The sequence below is a fragment of the Oncorhynchus keta genome, chromosome 24, assembly GCF_023373465.1.
Source record: "Oncorhynchus keta strain PuntledgeMale-10-30-2019 chromosome 24, Oket_V2, whole genome shotgun sequence".
NCBI classification, from domain to species: Eukaryota; Metazoa; Chordata; class Actinopteri; order Salmoniformes; family Salmonidae; genus Oncorhynchus; species Oncorhynchus keta.
The window spans coordinates 22,640,030-22,659,754 of NC_068444.1; the positions used below are offsets into that span (position 1 = coordinate 22,640,030).

General features: G+C 46.8%; 1 protein-coding gene across 1 annotated transcript in view; it reads left to right on the forward strand.

The window, feature by feature from the left end:
- The window catches only part of srbd1 (S1 RNA binding domain 1), a 100,121-nt gene that overhangs the window by 24,260 nt on the left and 56,136 nt on the right, over positions 1 to 19,725 (forward strand). The window contains 1 exon segment of the mRNA XM_052477979.1: positions 17,728 to 17,819. Coding sequence (XP_052333939.1) covers positions 17,728 to 17,819 — 92 coding nt within the window.

Here is a 19,725-nt window from a genome sequence, read left to right on the forward strand (position 1 = left end):
TAGCCTGTGAGAAAGACCCGATCACGGAGCACGCAGCCGGGAGAAGGAAATTATAATTATTATATTCAGCCCAAGGGCATAATGGCCACTGGCTGCAAAAGGCATGGATGTTTTTAGGGGGCATTACAGCCACACAAAGGGGGTGTCTCTGGGAAATTTGAGACATTATCAAGTGCTTGTCAAATTGTGAATGAGAGACTGATGAAGTGTGTACAGCCTGCACCTCACATCATGCAGCCTTAGAATGTATATCATTTTTAACATAGCCCAACGTTTGTATGACAACTAAAGTTACATTAACTCTAAGCGTATAGGAGGACCTGTTTCTTTGTTAACCATTCAACACAGAATAGGTGCATGTGCTCACTCCCTCAGATCGTTTGGAGAAAATATCCTTTATTTTTTTCCAGCTATGTTCAATTGTTTTCTTCATACTATAAAAATAATATGAAAAAAATACAATTTTATTGGTCACACACATATTTAGCAGATGTTATTGTGGGTGTAGCGAAATGCTTATGTTACTAGCTCCAACGGTGCAGTATTATCGAAGAATTCACAACAATACACACAAATCTAAAAGTATGGAATTAAGAAATATATAAATATTAGGAAGAGCAATGTTGGAGTGTTAACTAAAATACAGTATATACATATCAAATGAGTAAAGCAGTATGTAAACATTATTAAAGTGACCAGTGATTCCATGTCTATGTACACAGGGCAGCAGCCTCTAAGATGCAGGGTTGAGTAAGCCGGTGGTAGCCAGCTAGTGATGGCACAGAGCTCTAAGCAAATCTTGTCTGCTAAATAAACTAGTGTAGCCCACAGCCATATGGCATAGCCAGATCAGGGCCTAATAACATAAGGACAACTCAGAGTATGCTATTCTGTTCTTCTGAAATAGACTACATTTTCTTCATATCATGTTCCTTTAGACTTGTCTAAAATAAATCATTGATTTATTGTGATGGTGTAGGCTGGTATACATCGATTGTTCCATAGGTCTGCGTCAATGGCTTGTAGGCTATGCGTGGAAGCCAGGAGATGCTAAATATGTTTATGTTGATTAACAGTCAATTACCGTGAGACTGGCTGTTATTTGCTTGACCATCACCGGCTGACAAAATTTCATGCCACAGCCTTAGGGTGAAGGAGAGTGGGGAGAGGAGTACTCCCATAGGTCACTTCAGATATCTCCAACCTTCTGTGAGCAGTGTGTGTGTATCCTGTACTCCTGTCCTCTGCGTGTGTTCTCGTCATGGTGGCCCGCCACACGTACCTTCCCAGTCTCATTATCAAGTGTGAGTGGATGACCGGTTGACAGGCCCAGTCCCTCCACAGTGTGACCTTCTCTGTCACGTTGTATTAGCAGCAGGCCATCGAACACTCAGCCTTTGTCACAGGGCATAAACGCCCTCTCAGGGCTCAGCGGCTGCTGGACAGGGGACGCTCCTCTCTCCCTGTGTCCACCTCTCAGATAGGCAGCCCTCAGTGCTGGATACCAGCCGATGACAGTGACCTAAGATGTGTCACTGAGACGAGTGCAATGCGGTGACATCCACCCGCCTACCCCCCCCACCTCCCTGTCTGCCAGGCCAGGGTTACAGTGTATCCTAACTTCTGCCAGTTCCGCTGGTCTAGTGGCTATGGAGCTGTGAACCTCGAGTACTAGATCTACCTCTTGTCCCTGGAAATGTTCCAGGAGTTCAGTTGGTTTGTTGATTTCATGCTTGGATTGACTTAATACATTTAGGATAACCTTTGAAAGCAATCCAAACAAAGACGGTCCAGGTTTTCAGTTCTAGTTCGGGTTCTGCTACAGCAGGCCCTCTTGGCACTCAGGATGCGGTAAGACGGGGCTTATTTTGTAGATCAGGGGGTGCCGGAATAAAAAGTGATAGAGGGGTGACCTGGGGTACTCTGAAGGAACCGGAATGCAAAATAAAAAGGACACCTTAATAATAAAGCATTGCAGGCGTTATTAACGCTGTTGTGTAGTAGCATAGAGCAGTAGAGTAGAAGTGCTTGCAGAAGTTACACACATGGGGGATTTTATTTGTAGCCTAGGGTCCCAAAAAAATGTGGCCTTTTAAAAACGCAAACCTTGTCTTGAATCCACCAATAGTCTAGGCCTCGGTGTGCAGAGAGACATATATTGCACAATATGAGGAGATTATAGCCCTAAAAAAGCTTTCCAGTTTCACTGACTCATCCAATGATGCGGAGCTCACTCACCGGTGATGGCCGATGCGCTCTCTTGTTTTACTTTGTTAAACAATATGCCTATTTGGAAGTTTATAAAATATTTTGGTAGCCTACAGACAGATTAAATAAAATCAAATCAAATCAAATCAAATTTATTTATATAGCCCTTCGTACATCAGCTGATATCTCAAAGTGCTGTACAGAAACCCAGCCTAAAACCCCAAACAGCAAACAATGCAGGTGTAAAAGCACGGTGGCTAGGAAAAACTCCCTAGAAAGGCCAAAACCTAGGAAGAAACCTAGAGAGGAACCGGGCTATGTGGGGTGGCCAGTCCTCTTCTGGCTGTGCCGGGTAGAGATTATAACAGAACATGACCAAGATGTTCAAATGTTCATAAATGACCAGCATGGTCGAATAATAATAAGGCAGAACAGTTGAAACTGGAGCAGCAGCACAGTCAGGTGGACTGGGGACAGCAAGGAGCCTTCATGTCAGGTAGTCCTGGGGCACGGTCCTAGGGCTCAGGTCAGTTGAAACTGGAGCAGGAGCATGGCCAGGTGGACTGGGGACAGCAAGGAGTCCTCATGTCAGGTAGTCCTGGGACATGGTCCTAGGGCTCAGGTCCTCCGAGAGAGAGAAAGAAAGAGAGAAGGAGAGAATTAGAGAACGCACACTTAGATTCACACAGGACACCGAATAGGACAGGAGAAGTACTCCAGATATAACAAACTGACCCTAGCCCCCCGACACATAAACTACTGCAGCATAAATACTGGAGGCTGAGACAGGAGGGGTCAGGAGACACTGTGGCCCCATCCGAGGACACCCCCGGACAGGGCCAAACAGGAAGGATATAACCCCACCCACTTTGCCAAAGCACATCCCCCACACCACTAGAGGGATATCTTCAACCACCAACTTACCATCCTGAGACAAGGCCGAGTATAGCCCACAAAGATCTCCGCCACGGTACAACCCAAGGGGGGCAACCCAGACAGGCCGACCACAACAGTGAATCAACCCACCCAGGTGACGCACCCCCCCCCAGGGACGGCACGAGAGAGCCCCAGCAAGCCAGTGACTCAGCCCCGTAACAGGGTTAGAGGCAGAGAATCCCAGTGGAAAGAGGGGAACCGGCCAGGCAGAGACAGCAAGGGCGGTTCGTTGCTCCAGAGCCTTTCCGTTCACCTTCCCACTCCTGGGCCAGACTACACTCAATCATATGACCCACTGAAGAGATGAGTCTTCAGTAAAGACTTAAAGGTTGAGACCGAGTTTGCGTCTCTGACATGGGTAGGCAGACCGTTCCATAAAAATGGAGCTCTATAGGAGAAAGCCCTGCCTCCAGCTGTTTGCTTAGAAATTCTAGGGACAATTAGGAGGCCTGCGTCTTGTGACCGTAGCGTACGTGTAGGTATGTACGGCAGGACCAAATCAGAGAGGTAGGTAGGAGCAAGCCCATGTAATGCTTTGTAGGTTAGCAGTAAAACCTTGAAATCAAGATTAGTCTTTTCTTTTCAGCATGAGCCATTTGCTTTCCAAACTGTATATGAAATATTGTGAAAGGCCTATTTTGTCTGCATGCTTTTCACTAACAGATTTGCCATGCGGTCCCGACTATAGGCTATGCCTTGTGATTGGGCTACGCACAATCCACAGCTAGGTATTTAAAAAATAAATGTGTCTGTCATTTTACCCCTTTTTTCTCCCCAATTTCGTGATATCCATTTGCGATCCAATTACGATCTTGTCTCATCGCTGCAACTCCCCAACGAGCTTGGGAGAGGAGAAGGTCGTGTCATGCGTCCTCAGAAATGTGACCAGCCAAGCCGCGCTTCTTAACACCCGCTTGCCTAACCCTGAAGCCAGCCGCACCAGAGTCCCGGAGGAAAACACCCTTCAGCTGACGAGGTCAGTTTGTAGGCACCCAGCCTGCCACAAGAAGTCGCTAGAGTGCGATGAGACAAGTAAAGCCTCCCCCCCAGGCCAAACCCTCCCCTTACGACGCTGGGCCAAATGTGATCCACCCTATGGGACTCCCGGTCACGGCTGTTCGAACCCCAGGCTGTAGTGACGCTGTAACACTGCGATGCTGTGCCTTTAGACCTCTGCGCCACTCGGGAACCTGCGTTGTTTTTAATAAACTATATTGATCCTCTGTGGCTAAATTATACTCCTGGTGTAGTATTCCGAATTATAGCATTTTAGTGAATCTCACTGTAGATATTTATTGTACTTTTTTTTTATCCCCTTTTTTTTTACCCCCTGCGATGCAGTGCCTAAGAACGCTGCGCCACTCGGAAGGCCCGAAACTCACTGGTTATGAGAGAGATTCAGGTGTGCTTCTCTCTCTCAACACAGCAATGGCCATGCATGCGTTGGTCTCTAGGCTACAATGTTGCGTTAACCATAAACTCGTTTTCAGAGTACATTTTTTTAGGGGGCAGGAGAATTACAGAGGAGGCAACTAAACATTTTTTTTTTTTTTTACCTTTATTTAACTAGGCAAGTCAGTTAAGAACAAATTCTTATTTTCAATGATGGCCTAGTGGGTTAACTGCCTGTTCAGGGGCAGAACGACAGATGTGTACCTTGTCAGCTCGGGGGTTTGAACTTGCAACCTTCCGATTACTAGTCCAACGCTCTAACCACTAGGCTACCCTGCCGCCCCAAAATTGACACTGATCGCTTTTATTGGAATTTTTACATCGCAAACAGGATCCGGCTCAAATGAAGCACGGGGTGTGACTGAGATAAGAGAATGTGTAACTGGACATGGAGGAGATGGCATCATGGCGTGGCCGGTGGGTGTCCATATGAAGGACAAGCTCAGCTGACATTGACCCCATCAGAACAGAGTTGTAGATCTCTGGGCAGTAGTCATGATACAGAGTGCCTGGTTCCCTTGACCGCTTGGGAACCATGTCCCCCTCACTGCACCCCTGTCACTCCTAAAGGCAGACGAGAACAGAGATGACCCCCCCCAAACCTCACCCCCCTCCGCCCAGTATCAGAGACCCCAAGGCCGATCCCCAATGCCACCGGCTAGCCAGTCTCTCCAGATCAGTTTCACTCTGCACTGGGCAGAAGGCTAGGATATGGACCAAGACATTCTCTCTCTGTCTATATCTGTCAGTCTGTCTGTCCATCCAGTCTGGGGTTGTATTGAGGTTTTGCTGTGTCTTGTTGAGTAGCCACCATAATGGGGTGACAAGGCACCGCTGCTCGGTGGTTTGTGTTCATGAGGTTTTGTGACATTTCCTTAAGAAAGAGAGCGATATGTAACAGAGATTACTGATTTCAAGCAGGGGTAGAATGTTTGGTGAGTTCACCTTAAATGCCAAACCGATGACCGTGTTAGTTGGAGAATTTTTTTGTCCTCCCCTTTCTAAGCCTGTGAGCCTCAGCCCAGGTCCGAAGCTCCATGTATAGCCAAGTATCTGCTGTCCAGGAACCAGTGGCGTGGAGAGAGATGAGTAGTGATGAGTCCTGTCAGTGAGTGGCTCTGTAACAAGCAGCTTCTCCCTACAGTCCCTGTACTGTCAGAGTGTATAAGGCCTGACGTCCCAGCCTGCCTGCCTCACCGTAGTACTACTAGTGGTGGTGAGGCTCTGTCCTTGGCTGTACTCCACTCTGTCTTCAGGTAATCACTGTTCTCTGATCCAACCCTGCTCCTGGTGGAATGAGATCACTGCTGGCTTAGGGGGGTTTTGCCCATGATGATGTGGCCTGGGCCCTGGAGGGAGCCAGCCAGGCAGGCAGGCAAGGATCCTGGCTATGGTGATTAGGATCCTGGATAATTACAGAGAAAAGCCAGGAGGCTAGAGGCCCACTGAAGGTTAGCCGTCTGAATCACAAAGGACAGACTGACGGACACGGGGGTCTTGACTGTGGTACGGACTGGGGCGCTCTTCCAACTTCCACTGTCCGCTCCTTTACCCAGCAGTGCCTCAGAAACACGTCCTGGTGTCCTCCCCTGCTGTCGCTGAGTATCCCTTGTTCGCTCTCTTCCCAAGAGCTCTGTATTAAGGACTGTTACATCATCTCTCCTATACACATACACATACTGTATAATCAACTTGAACATCTTTTCCGATATACATTTATGCCTGACACTTGTATGGTACATTAGCGGTATATTTCTTGTCAACCATAACGCATACATAACCATAACCCTATAGTCGTTCTTAATGAGTAAGCTTTTACCAGTATTCTGTTTATATTTTCCCTAATATACGCAAAGATATGTTGATGTCATGGACTATAATGCAGTCTGCGCTGATGGATGGTAGCTTTTTGTGAGAATGAAGCAAGGTTCTTTGTCGCCACGAACTCAAAGCGTCAAATCCCCACAGACGTGTGTGTGTGTTCATTTCCATACGTATGTCTCTCAGCCACTCAGAGTGGCTGGAGCCAATCTCCAGCAATAACACTTTTACTGCACTGCACATTTCACGCTTCATTTGGCTCTGCTGGGCCGTTTGAAGGACTTTATGGCCATTGGACATTAGAGAGAAAGAAACATCAAAACATGGAAACCTCAATGCCACATCTGAATGCTTGCAATAGCAGTCACTCTCCTTAAATTGGCCCAAGGAATCGGTTGTGTGTGTATATCTATGAGAAGGACTTATTTTAAGTGGTCTCAAGCTCCGTTTTAAGATTGAGATGGAATAGAAACTAAGAATGGAAACCAAGATGCACAATAAAGCCAATATGAGTAATTGCACATTTACCAGATGGATAAGAACATTAGACTAGAGAGACATGTCCCCCCTCTCAAAATGTACACAAGTCGTAAAGGAGGCCGGCTATGAACAGTTTGTGCCCAGGCTGACCAGTAGATAGATATGGTTTGAATGGGAGCGTGGGGGCTGTGGGGACTCACAGGTGGCCAACAATGTGCCACCCTGCTGCCCCACTGGTGGCCAAGCATAGCAATCGCTCTCCCCTTAGGGCTCCAACGCTTTCTGCTGTGTGTGTGTGTGTGTGTGTGTGTGTGTGTGTGTGTGTGTGTGTGTGTGTGTGTGTGTGTGTGTGTTAAACATGTGTGACATGTTTGTGAGTGACTGTGTGTGTGTGTGACGAGCGTCTGCCACCAGATTGATGTGAGTGGCTGTGAGACCTTGCTCTTTTCAGACGTGCTCTGCGGTGGCAGCTGGAGTGTGGCATTGGCGGAGCCCCACGCTGACTGGGCGCTTCCAGCCTCCTAGCACCAAGCCTGAGACTGACGGCCCCTGACACCTGCCATTTGGACCCTTTTCTGGGTGAAAAATGTCATAATTTTCCGACAGGACCAGGGCCGGTATCTGATCATCAATCCTCCGGCCAAAGTCCCCCGGGTCAGGCTTTGCAGCTGACTGAACAATGGGGCAAAGCTGTTTGAGTGTGTGTGTGTGTGTGTGTGTGTGTGTGTGTGTGTGTGTGTGTGTGTGTGTGTGTGTGTGTGTGTGTGAAGAGAGGCAGAATACATCCATTCACACAGATGCATCACTCTCACTGAAAACCCTAAAATACGCTCTAAGGAGAGCAATCAATTTCCCTTTTTTTAATCACTCCTCAACCTCATCAGTTCAATGAAGTTGAGTTTAATTATAATCAGTCTATTCAACCCAGGATAGGAGGCTGTATGGCCTTTCTGTTCCTGGATCAGCTGATTGGGACCATGTGGCAGGGCAGTCAAATAATTGAATGTAGAGGTTGGACAAAGCCTTGAGATTATCATTATTTGAGGGTTTGCACTGATGGTATTGTTGAAGATGTTGACATCATGGTATTTGGAATTTAGTGATCGCTGATTGGTGATGTCACAGAGGATTATTCCAATAATATCAGAGAGAGAAAAAATGGTTCTACATATAAGGTCCTAAAGTGGGACAATAGACCCAGTTGGTATTAGATAGAACGTCGCAACCCTAACAACCTGTGGTTACCTAGGTTACACCGTTTTGCTCAAAGCAAAAACGTAACCTTTTTCAAATGCAATTTTCTTGTCGTCTGCTTGTTTTAGTCAATTATAAAACTACATTTAAGATGTCTAAAGATAATTGTTCAAAATTGCCTGCATTATCACAATTTAGAAAAACATAATATTGTAGGGCAGCGTTTCCCAAACTCAGTCCTTGGGATTGATTATTTGAATCAGCTGTGTAGTGCTAGGGCAAAAACCAAGCTAGCTACCGATCAGAAATTTTTTAAGCTAGCCAAGGCCAACACCACCATTAAACGGACTATACAGCTGCAAGTAGTGAGTGGAGTTACAAACAGACTATACTAAACAAGTTGAATGTCTTACCTGTGATTTAGATGTTTTCCCACACACACAGCTACGTGTAGCCTACTTGGACACCACGTCCTCACATTTCCCACTCACACACACCGAATAGCAGGCTCTATTTCCCTACGTGGGAGCATTGTGAACTGTCGGTCAGGATGTTTGACCTGGCTACATGTACATTGTATAACAAAACACCTTTTCGACATGTTTTGTCATTTCTGTATAACAAAAAAAGCAGATGTACAGTTGTGGGGTTTAATGGAGAGACACATTCAGTTCAATGAGTTGTGGGGTTTAATGGAGAGACACATTCCATTCAATGAGTTGTGGGGTTTAATGGAGAGACACATTCAGTTCAATGAGTTGTGGGGTTTAATGGAGAGACACATTCCATTCAATGAGTTGTGGGGTTTAATGGAGAGACACATTCAGTTCAATGAGTTGTGGGGTTTAATGGAGAGACACATTCCATTCAATGAGTTGTGGGGTTTAATGGAGAGACACATTCAGTTCAATGAGTTGTGGGGTTTAATGGAGAGACACATTCCATTCAATGAGTTGTGGGGTTTAATGGAGAGACACATTCCATTCAATGAGTTGTGGGGTTTAATGGAGAGACACATTCAGTTCAATGAGTTGTGGGGTTTAATGGAGAGACACATTCAGTTCAATGAGTTGTGGGGTTTAATGGAGAGACACATTCCATTCAATGAGTTGTGGGGTTTAATGGAGAGACACATTCAGTTCAATGAGTTGTGGGGTTTAATGGAGAGACACATTCAGTTCAATGAGTTGTGGGGTTTAATGGAGAGACACATTCAGTTCAATGAGTTGTGGGGTTTAATGGAGAGACACATTCAGTTCAATGAGTTGTGGGGTTTAATGGAGAGACACATTCAGTTCAATGAGTTGTGGGGTTTAATGGAGAGACACATTCCATTCAATGAGTTGTGGGGTTTAATGGAGAGACACATTCCATTCAATGAGTTGTGGGGTTTAATGGAGAGACACATTCAGTTCAATGAGTTGTGGGGTTTAATGGAGAGACACATTCAGTTCAATGAGTTGTGGGGTTTAATGGAGAGACACATTCAGTTCAATGAGTTGTGGGGTTTAATGGAGAGACACATTCAGTTCAATGAGTTGTGGGGTTTAATGGAGAGACACATTCAGTTCAATGAGTTGTGGGGTTTAATGGAGAGACATATTCCATTCAATGAGTTGTGGGGTTTAATGGAGAGACATATTCCATTCCATGAGTTGTGGGGTTTAATGGAGATGCATGTTTTGTTCAATGAGTTGTGGGGTTTTAATTGGAGAAAGATTAGTCATTTTTATATTGTTCATGACGCACTCTTTTCTAAGTGCAACCCCATCTTAAACTTTGTGGTGCCTACTTGAATCAACGGCCAAAAGCAGATTGAGTCTAATTTTGTTTGGGGATTTGCTGCTTCCTGTCTCTGTTTCACAGTGTTCTGTATCATGTCACCAAGGGGATGATATTGTCCTCGCTCCTCGCTAACAGACCTGATGATCTGATGCTGAATTTTAATTAGGGAGTGGTTTGAGCGAGGGGTCCAGGGGGGGTGAGGTATCAAAGCTTGTATCCGTCTCCCCCAATGTCTGTCATGACTGGCCGTCAGGGGCAGTGGCATGGAGGGGGTGTGAGAAAGGGAGAGGGCTACAGTAAGACTGGGGTTCGGAGGGAGCTTGGCTGTGACTTTGCCCCAGGACAGGAACCAGGGACAATGGTCTGAGTAAGTGAGTGACAACCCTGAAGGGCCACCAAGTCATCCTTTTCACTTAGAGGCATCCGTTGACTTTGTGCTTGTGTGTGTGTTAGTGTCCACTTAGGCCAGAGCGCAGGGCACAGACAACCTTCTGCTGGCTGCCACGGCGATACCCTCGCCATGACGATGGTCTGGGTACCGTGGAGACAAGGGGTCTAGGCTGTATCTATGACAGGGCTGCTACCAGCTGCCCCAGCAGCACTGCTAATTAATTCAGACATGATAGGGGCTAGCCTCTCTCCCTGTACCTCTCTTCCTCCCCTTTCCTCTGTCTATCCCTTTCTTATATGACTGTAGAGGTTTTTTGGGGGGCACTTTCCCCTGGGACAGACACTAACTGTACAGACTCTCTTTCAACTGACCCAGAGCATTCTACTGTGTCACATATCACTTAATGAGGAAGAGAGTGTGTGTGTTTGTGTTTATTTTATCTGTGGTTGCTGCCTTACTGACGTACAGGGAGACCCATGGCCTTGTCAGTGGATGATGTCCTTCCTCAGCTCAGTGCTGCCTGTATTTGTCAGATATCATTAGGCCTTGTTCTAAGAGACTAATGCTGGCCTGCTATCAAACTATCAGCACTGAAAGACTACTCTTCCCCATCACTGGTCACCAGCCTTCTCTCTGGAACCTGCTCTAGTGTGTCTGTGCATGTGCAAGAGAGTACACGAACTTGTGTGTGTGTTGGTCAGAGGTGTCGGACCAGATGGGCCTGTTTCTGAGGAGTTGCCTCCAGGCTCTGGAGTGGCGAGAGAAAGACTCAAATCAAGCTTTATGCTTCACAGGAAAAAATGAATACAACAATAAAAGCTGAAATATTCACTAAACAACAAACCATAAGATAAAAACAAAAGAATGACACATATTGAACAGCTAAAAAGCACCCAAAGGAAAAGCAAAGCTAAAACTATATGTTTTAAGATCTCTTAAATATGTCCACAGTTTTGCCCTCCCTCAGGTTCTCTGGCAGGCTATTCCAGAACCTGGGGTCATAGTAACTAAAGGCTGCCTCTCCATGCCTCTTGGTCCTAGACTTTGGGATATTTAAAAGACCAGTGACCTGAGAGTACATTGGGTACATAACTGAAAAGCAAGCAAGAAAGAGAGAGAGAGAGAGCCAGACGGGAGAACAGAACGACCATCTTGTTGCTTCACTCTCACCAGCATGTGCTGTCTTGTTGCCAAGCTCATTTTTTTATTTTTTATTTTACCTTTATTTAACTAGGCAAGTCAGTTAAGAACAAATTCTTATTTTCAATGACGGCCTAGGAACAGTGGGTTAACTGCCTGTTCAGTGGCAGAACGACAGATTTGTACCTTGTCAGCTCGGGGGTTTGAACTTGCAACCTTCCGGTTACTAGACCAACGCTCTAACCACTAGGCTACCCTGCCGCCCCTATATCCATACAGGACATGAGCTTATATCTGTCTGGCCTGCCATTGGTCCCTGCTTCATGCAAACTCTTTACAATATATGGTCCTCTGCCTGTCTATCTCAATCACAGTGTTTATTGTATCTCAGTTTTTTTTGTCTCTTGTCTGTTCTTGTCACTATGACTGTTTGTCTCTGCTTCTCTGTGTGAGAGTGGTGTGTGTTTGGGTGTGTGCCCTGTGCTGTGACCTCCTAATCCGTCTGACTGTCTTATTAATGACCAGCTTGCCGACTCCATATTCTCTGACCCTGCTGAAGGTCATGTGCCAGCGCTCGTTAGCGCTGTCACTACGAAGACATGTCAGCTGTCAGCAGAAGCGGGAGTGGGGGGTTCTAATGCAGAGACGGCTAGAGTAGTCAAATGGGGGAGGGAGAAAGATGGGAAGAGAGAGGGGACAAGTTAATTTAACATGTAATTCTTGTCAGACTTCTGTCGGCTGTTGCTACACAGGATGGTACTAATTGGCAAGGTTGTCGTGGCAGAGGCCCCCATTCTAGGGTATTTTGATGTGGCTGTAGTGAGAAGGGGATCTTAAAAGAGGTTTGGTTGTACCAACAGTGGGTGTAAGAGGGGCAGGCGTTGACCTCTCATCACAAAGGTCAGCTAGATATGAACACTGAGGAGAGATGCTCCCCATCTGATCTGTCTATCCAAGAGGAAAGAGAGAAGGGTATACCCTGAAGATGGAGGATGGATCAGTGGCATGACTTTATAATAACACCTCTAACCGGACATGCAGGATAATATGGCAATTGTGAGATGATACAAAATGCATCATGCGGGATGATTTCTGTATTTTGAAAGTTACATATCTTAAACTTGATTGCTGACAAGCAAAACATTTTGGGACTTTGTCAACAACTGACTAATGAAACAAATACCCATATATCGTTTTTGGGTGGAGTTTTCCTTTAATGTCTTCAATTCCCCCACCATTTCTCAGTCATTATCCTACAATAGATGTGTAGTAGTGGCAGCAGCAGCAGCAAAAAAAGAAACGTCCCCTTTTCAGCTCCCTGTCTTTCAAAGATAATTCGTAAAAATCTGAATAACTTCACAGATCTTCATTGTGAAGGGTTTAAACACTGCTTGTTCAATGAACCATAAACAATTAATGAACATGCTCCTGTGGAACACTAACATCTTACAGACGGTAGGCAATTAAGGTCAAAGTTATGAAAATTTAGGACACTGAAGAGGCCTTTCTACTTACTCTGAAAAACACCAAAAGAAAGATGCCCAGGGTCCCTTCTCATCTGTGTGAATGTGCCTTAGGCATGCCGCAAGGAGGCATGAGGACTGCAGATGTGGACAGGGCAATAAATTGCAATGTCCGTACTGTGAGATGCCGAAGACAGCACTACAGGGAGACAGGACAGCTGATCATCCTCGCAGTGGCAGACCATGTGTAACAACACCTGCAAAGGATCGGTACATCCGAACCACACCTGCGGGACAGGTCAGGATGGCAACAACAAATGCCTCAGTTACACCAGGAATGCACAATCCCTCAATCAGTGCTCAGACTGTCCACAATAGGCTGAGAGAGGCTGGACTGAGGGCTTGTAGGCCTGTTATGTCCTCACCAGACATCACCGGCAACAATGTCACCTATGGGCACAAACCCACCGTCGCTGGACCAGACAGAACTGGCAAAAAGTGCTCTTCACTGACTAGACACGGTTTTGTCTCACCAGGGGTGATGGTCGGATTTGCGTTTATCGCCGAAGGAATGAGCGTTACACCGAGGTCTGTACTCTGGAGCAGGATCGATTTGGAGGTGGAGGGTCCGTCATGGTCTGGGGCGGTGTGTCACAGCATCATCGGACTGAGCTTGTTGTCATTGCATACAGTCTCAATGCTGTGTGTTACAGGGAAGACATCCTCCCTCATGTGGTTCCCTTCCTGCAGGCTCATCCTGACATGACCCTCCAGCATGACAATGCCACCACGCACAGAATGAGCAGTATGGCAGGTTTTCTGCAAGACAGGAATACCAGTGTTCTGCCATGGTTAGCGAAGACCCCGGATCTCAATTCCATTGAGCACGTCTGGGACCTGTTGGATCGGAGGGTGAGGGCTAGGGCCTTTCCCCCCAGAAATGTCCGGGAACTTGCAGGTGCCTTGGTGGAAGAATGGGGTAACATCTCACAGCAAGAACTGGCAAATCTGGTGAAGTCCATGAGTTGTTGAGTCTTGTTATGTTCATACAAATATTTACACGTTATGTTTGCTGAAAATAAACGCAGTTGACAGTGAGAGGACGTTTCTTTTTTTGCTGAGTGTAGTAGTAGTAGCAATATAGTCGTCCTCATTTAACGTGTTCTATCGTCCTCATTTAACATGTTGAAAATAATGAACATTGAAATGTTACTGTGGCTACAGTAGGTTTGACTCTGAGTTAGAGGCCTTCAAACATGGACCTGGGGCTTTCCCCATCCGGACCTGATATGCATAAATAAAAAATGTCAGTATAGAGACCTGTTCCGAACGGATCGGAAGACAATTAGACCCGCTCCTGGTCAGACCCGGTCCAATCCGAGTGAGGGAAGCAGCAGAGAAGTAAATGTTTAAGCGACCTTATTAACCGGAGCTGATAAAGAGCGAGGGAGAGGTGGTCAAGAGAGTTGACGGTCTAGCAGGGGCCGTGCAGTGTGTGAAGGCTACTGTGAGTGTGAGTGAGTGACACGGGAACAGGGAGGAGGGAAGGAGAGACGGCAACCGACCAAGCCAACTCACACTACAGCAGACTAATACACTATATATACAAAAGTATGTGGACACCCCTTTAAATTAGTGGATTTGGCTATTTCAGCCACAGCTGTTGCTGACAGGTGTATAAAATCGAGCACACATCCATGCAATCTCCATAGACAAACATTGACAGTGGAATGGCCTTTTTGAAGAGCTCAGTGACTTTCAAAGTGGCACCGTCATAGGATGCCACCTTTCCAACAAGTTAGTTTGTCAAATTGTGGCCCTACTAGTGCTGTTATTGTGAAGTGGAAATGTCTTGGCGCAACAACGGCTCAGCAGCGAAATGGTAATCCACACAAACTCTCAGAACTGGACTGCTGAGTGCTGGAGCACGTAAAAACCGTCTGTCCTCGGTTGCAACCACCCCCTACCGAGTTCCAAACTGCCCCTGAAAGCAATGTCGGCACAATAACTGTTTGTCGGAAGCTTCATGAAAAGGGTTTCCATGGCCAAGCAGCCGCACACAAGCCTAAGATCACCATGCGCAATGTCAAGCGTCGGCTCGAGTGGTGTAAAGCTCTCTACCATTGTACTCTGTGGAGTAGTGGAAACGCTCTCTCTGGAGTGATGAATCACGCTTTACCATCTGGCAGTCCGACGGACAAATCTGGGTTCGGCGGATGCCAGGAGAACTCTACCTTCTCCAATGCATAGTGCCAACTGTAAAGTTTGATGGAGGAGGAATAATGGTCTGGGGTTGTTTTTTCATGGTTCGGGCTAGGCCCCTTATTTCTAGTGAAGGGAAATCTTAACTCTACAGCATACAATAACATTCTCATTGATTCCAACTTTGTGGCAACAGTTTGGGGAAGGCTCTTTCCTGTTTCTGCATGACAAAGCCCCCGAGCACAAAGCGAGGTCCATACAGAAATGGTTTGTCGAGATCGGTGTGGAAGAACTTCACTGGCATGCACAAAACCCTGACCTCAACCCCATCAAACACCTTTGGGATGAATTGGAACTTTGACTGCGGGCCAGGACTAATCGCCCAACAACAGTGTCTGACCTCACTAATGCTCTTGTGGCTGAATGGAAGCCAGTCGCCGCAATGTTCCAACATCTAGTGGAAAGCCTTCCCAAAAGAGTAGATGCTGTTATAGCAACAAGGGGGGGACTAACTCCACATCAATGCCCATGATTTTGGAATGAGATGTTCGACGAGCAGGTGTCCACATACTTTTGGTCATAAAGTGTAGTTGCCATAACTAGGTTATTTATCATCCAATACGATTACGTGATACCTGTCTTGACTGCATCAAACCAGGAGAAGCTAGTTAAACTAGCTGGGCTAATTGAGGCTACATGCGCTTTCTCGTCCTACACAGTTACACGCAACAATTCCATCCAGAATATAAAGTAGCATCCTACCTGTAGGCTTTTGGTCTTTGTAGCCTATCATTCTCCTTTATAACTTTTAATTCCACCTTCCATTGTTTCTCCTAACTTTTGTCCCACACGAAGGCTCTATGCCTGTATCCTCTTGCCACTTTGATGACTAACGATTGGCCAACAACAAGCTACACGCGCCACTTTCGTGAAAAGCAAAGAGCAGCAGCATGAAATATACCATTTCTCTCTCTCTCTCTCCATCTACTGCAGGAGTCGTGATCGGATCTGTATGGGTCCTTCCGGACAAGTCAGTTAAAGTTACACTTCCCAAGACCCGTGACAATCATATCAGATCCGACCAAGACCTGTGACATTATATAGAATTCTGGATCCGGAACCTCTCGGATCAGGTCTCGGGTTTTCGGGTCCTGGTGATGATGTTAATATTATTGCTCGATATTTCCACATTTTAATTATTTTTATTATGACTGGTGTTTATGGGCCAAACATTTCTGAAGTGCTAAGCCTATTCTGTCCCAAGTTCCCAATAAGGATTTAATTCTGTATTTTATTATTTATCTTCTGCTGTTGAAGCAAACGGTAGCAGTACACTTACAAGTCCTCTAGATGGCAGTAGTGTCACACTACAACTGGATTCTCTGTACACACACACATACAAACTAAGCTTGGAGGTTGAGTCCATTAGTTAAGGATTCATTCTGTCCTTTAGCTCTGCATCACCCTACATTGTCTTATGTCTGCTGGGGCTCCACCTTTTGGCTTTTACCCTCACATCAGGTATATTTCTGGAACTAATGGCCATATTTTAAAAGTAACAAGCAACACAATGGTAAAACTGTTAAGGTATTTGGATGTGCTTGAGTGCTTTACGACCAATTAGTCATAGAATTGAAAATAATAGATAATGCCGTTTTGAATGTATGTATGCATGGTAGACTTCTATAGTTGAGAACATGTCCTAGGCATATTCATGTAGATAAATGAGCAGAAGCATTCGCCCTGGCCTCTAACCTTATTTGCTTGATGAAAAGGTCTGTGATCATCAGAGTTGGAAGAGAACGTTAGAGATAATTACCATGGTGAAAGGTTAAATTTATAGAGTCGGTGTCTACGACAGAGGGCCTCGAACAGAGAAAGGAGAGCTTGTTACTGAATGAATTAATTGATTTGTAGGTAATGGTGCATTTGACACTAGCCATCTAAGTGGTGCTGAGAATGAGAATACATCAGTGGAAGGAGGGGCTCTGCGAGTGATGTGATGGTTATGACAGTACATTGACTCTTTCTTATGAACCTTAATCATATTATTTTTGTACATCTTTATTAGGGCTATTTGTTTTTCCTCCATCTTCCCCATTCACTTACTTTTTTCATAATTTTTTCACCTAAAAGCTTCCCTAAAAGCTATGTGGATCAGTCTCACAAACCTGAGCTTATGACATCCTTGATAGTCAAAGAAAAAGTAGTGTATGCATGAAAGGCAGGAAGGAACAGCAGGGCCTTATGGACTTAAGAATCAAGTATTGATGCTTTGTGAGAAGATGATATTTTAGTTGAAAGAAGAGGCTGGAGGAAAATGGCACTTGGAGGGGGGGGTATATGAATATAGATGCACACTCATGTACTGAAACTTTTGAGAAGAGAGTAACAATACGAGTGGGCTTTGGTATGAGTGTGAGTAGTTCTGCCACTGGTTGACTGCTACTGTGTGATCCTGGCTGCTACTGTAGACTTTCATTGTGCTAACGCTAGTTAGCATTGGGTCCAGTAAATACCTTCTCCTTCCTTCAAACTGCACGCAGAGACATACAAATAGTATCCATGACTTCATCCGACTGGGTAAGTAGAACAAAGAACTGAATTGCCAAATTGTTGAACTATTCCTTTAACCACGTGTTCTCTCTGTCCCAGCATCACCAGCGAGGCAGGGGCATCCATCTACAGTGTGAGCCCAGCGGCAGTGAAGGAAATGCCTGATCTGGACCCGAACCTGAGGAGTGCAGGTGAGATACACCTCAGTCAATGGGCATGTCATGCCAAATAGTGTCCACTTGCCAAAATATGTCCTCCCCTCTTGCATCACAATGGGATTTGAGAAATAGACCATATATGTTTTATGGTTACATACACCAGATAGGTGCAGTGAAATGTGATGTTTTACAGGGTCAGACATAGTAGTACAGCACCGCTGGATTAAATTAGGGTTCAGTGCCTTGTTCAAGGGCAGAAGGACAGATTTTTCACCTTGTCGGCTCGGTTATTCAAACCAGCAACCTTTCGGCTACTGGCCCAACGCTCTAACTGCTAGGCTATATGCTGCCCTAATTAGGAGTTAGCCTCCGTTGCCAGGGCCGTTGCTAGAAGTTGCGAAATTCGGACTGGTCTACATAATGAACCAAAACCTCTGTTGTTATGTTGGTGTCTTAGCTCTTTGCTGGATTCTAGTCTGCTCTTCTGAGTCCTGCTCTGCTGTCTGGTCTGGCCTGGCAGCTCTCATCTCTGCTGTCTGGTCTGGCCTGGCAGCTCTCATCTCTGCTGTCTGGTCTGGCCTGGCAGCTCTCATCTCTGCTGTCTGGTCTGGCCTCGCAGCTCTCATCTCTGCTGTCTGGTCTGGCCAGGCAGCTCTCATCTCTGCTGTCTGGTCTGGCCAGGCAGCTCTCATCTCTGCTGTCTGGTCTGGCCAGGCAGCTCTCATCTCTGCTGTCTGGTCTGGCCAGGCAGCTCTCATCTCTGCTGTCTGGTCTGGCCAGGCAGCTCTCATCTCTGCTGTCTGGTCTGGCCTGGCAGCTCTCATCTCTGCTGTCTGGTCTGGCCTGGCAGCTCTCATCTCTGCTGTCTGGTCTGGCCAGGCAGCTCTCATCTCTGCTGTCTGGTCTGGCCAGGCAGCTCTCATCTCTGCTGTCTGGTCTGGCCAGGCAGCTCTCATCTCTGCTGTCTGGTCTGGCCAGGCAGCTCTCATCTCTGCTGTCTGGTCTGGCCAGGCAGCTCTCATCTCTGCTGTCTGGTCTGGCCAGGCAGCTCTCATCTCTGCTGTCTGGTCTGGCCAGGCAGCTCTCATCTCTGCTGTCTGGTCTGGCCAGGCAGCTCTCATCTCTGCTGTCTGGTCTGGCCAGGCAGCTCTCATCTCTGCTGTCTGGTCTGGCCAGGCAGCTCTCATCTCTGCTGTCTGGTCTGGCCAGGCAGCTCTCATCTCTGCTGTCTGGTCTGGCCAGGCAGCTCTCATCTCTGCTGTCTGGTCTGGCCAGGCAGCTCTCATCTCTGCTGTCTGCTCTGGCCTGGCAGCTCTCATCTCTGCTGTCTGCTCTGGCCTGGCAGCTCTCATCTCTGCTGTCTGCTCTGGCCTGGCAGCTCTCATCTCTGCTGTCTGCTCTGGCCTGGCAGCTCTCATCTCTGCTGTCTGGTCTGGCCAGGCAGCTCTCATCTCTGCTGTCTGGTCTGGCCAGGCAGCTCTCATCTCTGCTGTCTGGTCTGGCCAGGCAGCTCTCATCTCTGCTGTCTGCTCTGGCCTGGCAGCTCTCATCTCTGCTGTCTGGTCTGGCCAGGCAGCTCTCATCTCTGCTGTCTGGTCTGGCCAGGCAGCTCTCATCTCTGCTGTCTGGTCTGGCCAGGCAGCTCTCATCTCTGCTGTCTGGTCTGGCCAGGCAGCTCTCATCTCTGCTGTCTGGTCTGGCCGGGCAGCTCTCATCTCTGCTGTCTGGTCTGGCCGGGCAGCTCTCATCTCTGCTGTCTGGTCTGGCCGGGCAGCTCTCATCTCTGCTGTCTGGTCTGGCCGGGCAGCTCTCATCTCTGCTGTCTGGTCTGGCCGGGCAGCTCTCATCTCTGCTGTCTGGTCTGGCCGGGCAGCTCTCATCTCTGCTGTCTGGCCAGGCAGCTCTCATCTCTGCTGTCTGGCCGGGCAGCTCTCATCTC